This window comes from Gracilinanus agilis, chromosome 3 (genome assembly GCF_016433145.1).
Source record: "Gracilinanus agilis isolate LMUSP501 chromosome 3, AgileGrace, whole genome shotgun sequence".
In the NCBI taxonomy this organism is placed as follows: domain Eukaryota; kingdom Metazoa; phylum Chordata; class Mammalia; order Didelphimorphia; family Didelphidae; genus Gracilinanus; species Gracilinanus agilis.
This window is the reverse complement of record NC_058132.1, coordinates 638,119,254-638,129,449: the sequence shown is the minus strand read 5'-3', so window position 1 is coordinate 638,129,449 and position 10,196 is coordinate 638,119,254. Positions and strand designations below refer to the sequence as shown.

The 10,196-nt window shown below is 37.6% G+C and overlaps 1 protein-coding gene across 3 annotated transcripts in view; it reads left to right on the top strand.

Moving 5' to 3' along the window:
* SERP1 (stress associated endoplasmic reticulum protein 1) overlaps positions 1–4,332 on the top strand; it is a 9,186-nt gene extending 4,854 nt beyond the window's left edge. The window contains exons 2-4 of one of the 3 annotated variants that reach the window (XM_044667625.1): positions 21–158; positions 251–326; positions 1,628–4,332. In XM_044667625.1, the coding sequence (XP_044523560.1) occupies positions 75–158; positions 251–326; positions 1,628–1,668 (201 nt within the window). In that variant the 5' untranslated portion in view covers positions 21–74 and the 3' untranslated portion in view covers positions 1,669–4,332. Of the gene's footprint in view, positions 1–6; positions 159–250; positions 327–1,627 lie in introns of those variants that run through there. The other 2 variants (XM_044667624.1, XM_044667623.1) reach the window with 2 other exon arrangements.
* The last annotated feature ends 5,864 nt before the right edge of the window (positions 4,333–10,196 follow it).

Sequence of the window (10,196 nt, the reverse complement as noted above, 5' to 3'; positions counted from 1 at the left end):
CGGCAGCGGCAGCGGCGGAGGCGGCCCCGGCGGGGCGGGGCGGCGGAGGAGCACCAAAGCCGCAGCGAGCCAAGATGGTCGCCAAGCAGCGGATCCGTATGGCCAACGAGAAGCATAGCAAGAACATCACCCAGCGCGGCAACGTCGCCAAGACGTCGGTGAGGCCGGCGGCCGGCCCGGGCGAGCGGGCGGGGGCGGGGCGGGGGGCTGCCGGGGAGCGCCACTAACGCCGCCGCTTATCCCCTTGCAGAGGAACGCCCCCGAGGAGAAGGCGTCTGTAGGGCCCTGGCTGCTGGCGCTCTTCATCTTCGTGGTTTGCGGCTCGGGTAAGTGTCGGTGGGACCGGGCCGGGGAGGACTTACCTCCTGAGCGAGCCTCTGGGTCCTCGTTTGTAATGGAGGGAGGAGGGCCCTGTGTGTGGACGCTGATGGAGGGGAAAGGGCAGCGAGGGGCTGTCACACTGGGTAACCGCCCCAAACCTTCCTTATCTCTCCTGGAAAACCCTGCTCTCTCACCCCACACGCTACAGGAGGACCAGCTGGCAGCGGGTTGTAGATCTTCTAGGATTGAATTAGTGCCGATCTCTACCTCCTCAGCGTCTGGGCAGCCTTCTTAATCCTGGGGGGGACAAAGGGGGGGGGGCTAGGGAGGGAAGGAGCTGCTGCTTCTAGTGGGTGCTTTATGCCTCTTGGATTTCTGGGAATCCTCCAAATGTCAACAAGGGCAAGTGGACGCAAGAGGCAGTGAGTGGAGCAGTTTCTTTGGTTCCCTAAATCTTTCAGTGGCAGGCTTATTTCCTTAGCAAGAGGCAGCAACCAAGCTCTTTTATGTAATCTAAAGATTATGAAAGATTCTGGGTTGAAATTTCCATTCGTTGGAATGAGTTCCCCGCTGCACTCAGGGCTAAGCTTTAAGATGCATTTCAGTATAGGCTTACAGGACAAACTAATGTAATTCTAAACTACGTTTACCTGTATCTTTTTTTTTTTAACCCTTACCTTCCGGTTTAGAATTAATACTGTGTATTGGTTCTTAGGCAGAAGAATGATAAGGGCTAGGCTAATGGGGGTTTCATGACTTGCACAGGGTCACACAGCTAGGAAATGTCTTGAGGCCAGATTTGAAGGTAGGTCCTGTTCTCAATCCACCGAGTCACCTTGTTTCCTCCAGTTTTTTGTAATAATTTACCACCAAATTTTTGTAGCCAAATGGTATTTTAAAATAATAGGATTTAGATCTGGAATGGGCTTTGAAAGATTCTAGGCCAACCCCACACCACATTTTTCAGATAACAACTTGGCCAGAAAAAAATAGTGACTTACCAGATGTCATACCAGTCGTAGTAAAAATTTAGCTTGATCAGGTTTGGACAGCAGGTCCTGAGTGATCTTTATTTCTTACCACCTTTTCTAAAGTTTAAGGAGCCTAAGATTTTTATGGAAATTCGCTGAATAAGAGTATATAATTTATAATCTCTTCCTAACTGAACTAATCTCATTCTGCCTTGATAAGTGAAAGTTGAAGATAGGGATGCTTTGGGAGAAATTAAAGTGCCTCCAGTAAACATAAATTGTCTTTAAGATTTCTTTAAAAGCATTTTTTTAATATTTGCTTCTTCTCCTTACAGCAATTTTCCAGATTATTCAGAGTATCAGGATGGGCATGTGAAGTGACTGACCTTAAGATGTTTTCATTCTCCTGTGAATTATAACTTGAACTCATTCCTGATGTTTGATACCCTGGTTTAAAAACAGTTCAGTAAAGCATCCTGCCTCAGAATGACTCTTCATGTCATCCTTCATGTGTCATTCCAAGGTTTCTTCACAAGTCATTCCAAGTTTTCTAGTTCATACCACAGTGCCTTGAAAAGCACCACATGTATAAAGCAATAAAATTTGATTGTTGATCTACAATCGTGGACCCGACTTATTCAGTCAAGTATAAATTCTTGTTTTATGTGATTCTGAAAACTGTATGCAGTATAGATACCTAGACTAAATCTGTATAGACAAAAAGGTCTTTGATTTTTGTTTGCCCTATGATGTATAAATGCAGTTAGTCTTAATTTAAAATTTGGAAACTGATTTTTATATAGCAGCGAGGCACTTTATATTGCTGTCTTGTGAATTGAAAGCACACGCATTAGGCAAATTTAGCAGTGCTGTATTATGGTGCTTATAAATGGAACACCTAGATGTAGTTAGCCTAGTTTTCTTGCAGCCTTTGGCACCTGAAAATGAAAACAATTTCAAAATGCCTACTATAGAAGGAGACTCTTAAATCCAGAACAGTTATTTTAATAAGATTATTACTTTGACTACCTTGGATTTCACATGGTTGAATAAACTAACTTAAGAGGCCATAAAACAACCTGATGAAACATTCTGCCACCTCTTTTTATTGCAGTTTTTTTGAGGTGATGATATGATAGAACCTGTCAGTGACTTAAAAGTATGTTACAAATGCCACTTGAATTATAATGTCCAATATGAAGGGTATTCACCACAGGTTAAGATTTATAAGTTAGCCCTACTAGTTAAGCAGTTTGCTAAAGCATTGCTTGGAAAATATGTATTATTAAAATTCCACTACTCATTTATCAGGTCATAACATGCTATTGAGTCCAGCTGTGCCTTAGACCTCATAGCATGTTGATAGCACTTTCAATACTTAAAAAAAAAAAAGGCACACCAACTAAATTAAGGTCAACTTTAAGTCTACCTTCCCTAATTTAAGATTAGGATCCCCCCACCCCCCATGAAGATACATATATGTAAAATTTTATTAACATCTTGTTATATTGTTATATGTAATATAACAATTATGTCATTATATTATATGTTATAATAAAATACATTGGACTTAATCTTTAATATTCACCTTGAAGTTAGGGGCATGGGTATGATGCTTGACTAGGTTGCTATCAGTTAACTTTACCTGTTATATTGAGCGTGGGAAAGAAGACCAAGTTCTGTAGTTAAGACATTTGGAAAGATTACGCAGCCATTAGTGGCATTTTTTCTTTGTAGTTATAGGCAATTTTAAAAAACCAATGAACAAAACTAGGTTTGCTTATTAATGAAAATGGTGTATAAGATAAATAGGAAAGTGCATTTTACTTCTTCCTAGAGTCTCATTTGGACAACATCTGGACAAGACTATAGTGAATAAACAGTTGACAGGATTCTCTTAGCTTCTGATCTATTTAATTAGAGGCAGTTAAATGAGCAGTGACACTAGTAGAGAAGGTTTAACAGAGGTAAACTACTGCTTGTGTAGTTTTCAAAGACTAGGAAAACAGCTAGTAACTGGTGTTTAGCTAAGGTAATAAGGGTTCTCTCGCCATTATTTTTGCCACTTCAGTTAACATAATCAGGTTCCTGTTTGTCATTTGAAGAGAAATGCCTTGGTTAACCAGTATAACTTTAAAAATGCAAAGTTTTGCTCCAAATTTGAAGCAGGTGCCTTAATTTTGTTTTGAGTCAAACCATTCCATTGCAGTTTTCCTTGTTTTAGTACAGACAGTTGGCATCGTATTTTCTGTTTACAATGTCTTATTGACTAAATTGACTGTTAAATTGGTGTACAAATTAGTCACTTCACATCTGTAAAAAACTCCATTCCCTTTGTATTTACATGTGTAATTTACCCACTTTATGCAGTTTATATTAAGCAATTTATGCATGTTTGGTTAAATGAAAATCTTGTGCTCTGATTGGTTTGCCCCCGTTAAAAATAAAAATTCAATATTTGATGCTTTTCTTAAAAGAAAAAATACAACTTCATTTAAATGTCTAGTTATTAGAAGATAAAATGCTTTGTATTATGCTGTTTAGGTTAAAATGAAAACATTACTGCTGAGGCTTTGCAATCTTTGCAATAGTTGTGAGGAATAAGATGGAGAGTGCATAGTAATACATGTACAGTATGCTTTTTAAATTGTCTAAATGCTTTCCCTATGTAGAACTTGTCCTTCTTTCACTGTGTTGTCTTCATCTATGGAAAACATCTTTCCTCCCATTTTCCTCCTCTCCCTTCCTGTCCCACCCCCCCACCCCTAATCTATATTCTATCTAAGGATGTCATTCAACAATACAAAATTAAATAGTTTTATGAGATTGTCAACATCTCTTTCTAATTTTTAGCTGTAATAAATTTTAAGGGGATAACCACAATATTTCATTGTATGCACTTGGTTGTATATAATACACCTCAAAATAAAGTGGTTGTTGAGTAGGTTTGGAAATATTTCTCAATGTATGAAGATTTTTACTGTAATGGAATTCATTGTAACAGGCTTTGACCTGTATTAAAGGAATTTAATGTATTCAATTTTCTTGAGGGCCATGGGATCTTTAAACAGAAACTGAAGAAACTTTTTTTTTTTAAAATTTTAAACCCTTAACTTCTGTGTATTGATTTATAGGTGGAAGATTGGTAAGGGTAGGCAATGGGAGTCAAGTGACTTGCCCAAGGTCACACAGCTGGGAAGTGTCTGAGGCCGGATTTGAACCTAGGACCTCCTGTCTCTAGGCCTGGCTCTCAATCCACTGAGCTACCCAGCTGCCCCCAGGAACTTTTATAATAATCCAGGTTATGCCCAGCTCTTGAGCTTGTTGGGCCTGACATGGGGGGTTTCTAACCAAAAAAATTTTTATATATGAGCCTTTTGTTAAATTCTCTATTAAGACAGAGTTGGCTTTTAGCAGAAGCTCCCTTCAGGAGCATACTACTTGATAAAATTGTGTTTCAGTATTGCACCAATTAGTAGCAGATAGTTTTTTGCTGCAACATTACCAAAGAAGATAAAATGCAATCCTTGAATGAAAGGGAAGATAAGATTCCAGTCTGTAAAATGATCAAGGATATGTGATTGAGCATGAAAAGGTAGGAAGTTCAATCATCCCTGCCACTCATTAACCATAACTGGTCAAGGAAAGGATAGCAGTCAAGGAAGAAGGAAATTCTTATCAATAGGAGGCTAAAGCAGTATGGAGTGTTTATGGAGTGGCTAACTTTAAAAAAAATGTAGTCGAATTTCCATCCGAGGGATGAAGTAGAACCCTTTAAGTGATTGAAATACAAGCTAAGTAGCCCTTTTAAGTTTAACAAACTATAAAAAAGACTAAGGAAATGATAATTTTCACTAAAAATTTGAACATATATTGTAGTCTTGTTATGCTTTGATCAGATGTCACTAGTTGAGGAAAACCCCCTTTAGAACACTGAAATTTCCTGGGTTTACAACTTCCTATTGGTATCTAAATAACATAAGGCTAAAAAAAAAAAAAAACCTGGAAAATTTCACTGTTTATTCTGTACTAGGACTATGCTAGGCATATTTTATTTAATATAAAAATATTTTCCCTTGCCAAACGAACTAGGATTCTACTGAAGGTGGCATATAAGTTATGCAAAGTGAATAGAATATATTTTTTTTAATTTTACCTTCTAAATAGTCAAGTCTAAGACAGCAGCAAGGACGAGGCAATTGGGGTTAAGTGATTTGCTCAGGATCATACAGCTAGGAAGTTTATGAAGCCAGATTTCAACCCAAGACCTCATTCCAGGCCTGTCTGTCCATTGTGCTACCTACCTGCCCCTGAAAATGATCCTGAGGGACGTTGGGAGAAAGCACTAACAGCCCGGGGAATTGAAAAGACATGTTGGAAAAATGGGAATTTAATTTTAAGAGGGGGAGACAAGCAGAGGGGTACATGTAGTTCAGCCAGGAGAGGACAACTTGTGTGTAAAGATAAGGAACACAAAGATGGCATATCAGATAAAGGATGGTTTACCTGGACCCAAGTTCTTAATAATGGAAAGTAACATATGAGTACACAGCATTGGTTGGAAGCCTAGTTGTAAGCAACAAACGGGAATTTGTTTGATCTCAGAGCTTGAATTCTCTATTGGGAAGGGGTAACCGTGGAGATGGATTGGAGGAGTAGGGAGAAACATTAGGAGGTATTTGCAAAATCTGGGCAAGAAGTTGTGGGAATGGGCGAGATGTTTCAGCAGTAGAGTCAAATTTGTAAGTCTCAACTCCATTTACACACACCATTTGCACACTGGGCATTTCGAATTGGATTTTCTATAGGCATCTCAATGCAACATGCCTAAAACAATTCATTACTTTTCCTCTCAAACTCACCCATTTTTCTCACATGCCCTGAACTCTAGGGGATCAGCAACTTTTTGGTCATCTAAGCTCAAAATCTCAATGAAGCCAACTTCATGGGATCCCTCAACATATATCCAGTTCGTTGCTAATTCTTCTTGCTACCTTCACATTTGTCTAATGGGTCATCTACTCTCCACTAATGCCATAACTAGCCCAGTTCAGGTCCTTATCACTGGAAGATTTCACCAGTCTTCTAATTGATATTTAAAGTATTTTGAATTCCAGTCCATTCCTCACATTCAAAAGTGATTTTACTCAAACTCCCAGGGATACCTTTTGGCATTTAAACTCTTCACAACTAGGTTCCTCCTCACCTTTATAGCCTTCTTTCACTCCCATCTATGCAGTCTTCCATCCAATTATACTAACTTGCATGCTATCTAGCCTTCATGCCCAGGAGTATGCTTGTAATGTTTAGCTAGCTCTCCAGAAAAAAGGAGGACACATACTTCTAAGTTTAATCTGTATTATTAATATTTTCTCCATTATTTTTTCTTAGGTCTAGACCAGTGATTCCCAAAGTGGGCACTACTGCCCCCTAGTGGGTGCTGCAGTGATCTAGAAAGACGGTGATGGCCACAGGTGCATTTATCTTTCCTATTAATTGCTATTAAAATTAAAAAAAATTAATTTCCAGGGTGCTAAGTCATAGTTTTTCTGGAAAGGGGGCAGTAGACCGAAAAAGTTTGGGAACCCCTGGGCTAGACAGTCAACAAAACAATAAATCAAACCCTGACTTGTGATGTTTGCTGATTTGTGAAGTATAAATGCTCACAGTGAAAATTTAACAATTGGCTTTGGGGAGCAGATTGGAGCTGGCTCCAGCACACACCTGTACACATCACAGTTCATCATGTGGAAAATCCTAGAGATACAACCAAAAGTTGAACCTATCAATTTTAACCAAGTATCAAGATATAAAACACCCACATTAATCATCAGCATATTTATATATCAGTAACAAAGTCTTACAAGGAGAAGTAGAAAGAGATACTCCATTTAAAACATCCGCAGATAAAATAAAATAGCTGGGAGCATACCAGCTAAAACAAACACCATAAAACATCATAACAAAACATCATAAAACTACATGAACATCATAATAAAACACTTTTTACACAAAGTCAAATTTAAATAATTGGAGAAATATTCATTGTTCATGGGTGAGCAGGGCCAATAGAATTAAAATGACAATTCTACCCAAACTGATCTACTTATTCAATGCCATTCCAATTAAGTTACCAAAAATTTATTTTATAGAGCTAGATAAAATAATAAAATTCATTTGGAATAATGAAAGTGAGGATATCTAATGAATTAATGGAAAAAATGTAAAAGAAGGAGGCTTAGTAGTTCAAGATTTTATACTATATTATAAAACAATAATTATCAAAACTATCTGAGGGGCAGCTGGGTAGCTCAGTGGATTGAGAGCCAGGCCTAGAGACAGGAGGTCCTAGGTTCAAATCCAGCCTCAGACACTTCCCAGCTGTGTGACCCTGGGTAAGTCACTTGACCCCCATTGCCTACCCTTACCAATCTTACACCTATAAGTCAATACACAGAAGTTAAGGGTTTAAAAATTAAAAAAAAAAAGAAAAAAAACTATCTGGTACTGGCTAAAAAATAGAAAGATGGATCAGTGGAACAGAACAGACATACAACAAGCCGTAATAAAATATCATAGCAACCTTGATTTTGACAAAAGTATAGATCCAGATTTTGGGGATAAGAACTCAATATTCGGCAAAAATTGCTGGGACAACTGGAAAGAAGTTTGGCAGAAACTAGGTATAGACCAATATCTTACACTATTCACTAAGACCAAAATGGATCCACAGTCATAGACAGAAAAGGAGATGTAAGCACTTTAGAAAAATAGGGAACATACTACCTATCAGATTAATGGATAGTTTATGAGTAAGTAAGAGATGGAGAGCACTGTAAGTTATAAAATGGATAATTTTGAGTACATTCATTTAAAAAGTTTTTGTACAAAGAAAATGAATGGAGGCAAGATAAGAAGGAAAGCAGAAAATTGGGGGAAATTTTTTATAGTTTCTTGGATAGACATCTCGTATCTGAAATTCATAGGGAACTTTGTCCAACTTATAAGAATAAGAGCATCCCACCAACTGATAAATGGGCAAAAGGCACGGACAGTTTTTAGATGAAGAAATCAAAGCAATATCTAGATATATGAGAAAATGCTCTACGTCACTATTGATTAGAGAAATACAAATCAAAACCATTGTGAGGTATCATCTTACACCTATCAAATTGGCTAAAATGATAAGAGGAGAAACTGACAAATGTTGGAGGAAATGTGGAAAAATTAGAGACACTAATTATTATTGGTAGAACTGTGAACTGACCCAACCATTTTGGAGCTCAATCTGGAATGATGCCCAGAGAGTTATAAAACTGTGTATACCTTTATTAGCAATGCCATTGCTGGCTCAGTTTCCCAAGGAGATGAGGGGAAAAGGAAAAGAACCAATATGTTCCAAGATATTTATAGCAGCTTTCTTTGTGGTGGCAAAGAACTGGAAATCGAGGGGATATCCACCAATTGGGAAATGGCTGGACATATTGTGTTATATGATTATGACAGAATACTACTATGCTGTAAGAAACAATGAGCAGGTTAATTTTTTTTTTAACCCTTTTTTTGTCTTGGAATTTTAGAGCTGGAAGGGACCTTAGAAACCATCTTGTTTAACCCTCTCATTTCACAGGCGAGGAAACCAGAAAGGTTAAATTTTAGACCATCTCTTATCTCTGTGCCTTTGACTCTGCTGTCCCTCATGCCTAGAATGTTCTCTCGTCTCCCCTTTGATGCTTAGAATCCCTGACTTTTTCTAAGTTTCAGCTCAGGTTTTTCCTGGTCCCTCCCCAAACTTTAAGAGTTTTTTCCTTCTCAGATTACTTCAATCTTGTATGTACCTCGCTGTTGAAATAATTCTCTCCCTCTTTAGAGCCTAAGTTTCCAGACGCCAGAAAAACTATTTTATTTTATTTTTTACTTTCTTGGTATTCTCTTCACTTAACCCAGTTCTTGGCACAAAATAAGTGCCTAATACATGTTTCTCAACTGTTAAATGCTTGTTGACACCTGGTCATAATAGGTAATACATGGCAGAATCATGACTAAATCTCAGGTCTTCAATACAATACAAATTTTATATTATTTAACTAAAATTTTTATTAATAATTTAATTTTTTTGGAGTGGTGGAGAAAAGGGAGCAGGCCCTCTGATTTCATTGATTTAGAAGAAATTCCCTCTATCAAAGTAGAACAGAACCTTGTAATTTATATTCTCAGAGGGTTGCTTGGGGATACAAGTCAAATGGCTTTTCTAGGTTCACATAGCAGCGATAGTTTGAATTTTTAAGTTTTATTTTCATTTGTTGTGTTTTACACACAAATATAGAGACAAATTTTGAGACGATTTTTAAAAATCTAGTTTGATTTTATTTTTATCAGAAGGCTTTTATAGCCCATTTTATAAATCCTCAATGGTTCACCATTTATTACCTATTGAAAGTAATCTAAATTCTTTAACCTAACATTCAAGGTCAGTTCATAATTTACCTTCCTTTCCACCATTCATTCCTCTATGGGAATTGCCATCTACTCCAGTCAAACTGACATACTTACTGTTTCCCTTCTTGGAATGCCCTCCACTTTCTGCTTCTCTAAATCCTATCTACCTTTCAAGGCCAGTGTTAAAATCAGTCTTTTCTTTAAAGTCTTCCCTCCTTCTCTAGCATAGTAATATCATCCATCTCAGCTTCTTCCTTTAACACTGGACTGTCTATACTACTTATCTGCTATGTAAAAATATTGTTTTTTTTTCTTTTTTGCATTTGTTCTCCAATTAAACTGTAAAATGCTGGAGGACCAGTGCAAAACCTTAACTTATTTGTATGCATTATAACTGCCACTAATTCCCCTAACCCATAGCTCAATAGTCTCTTGAATCTAGGAAATCCCCATTAAATATGTTTG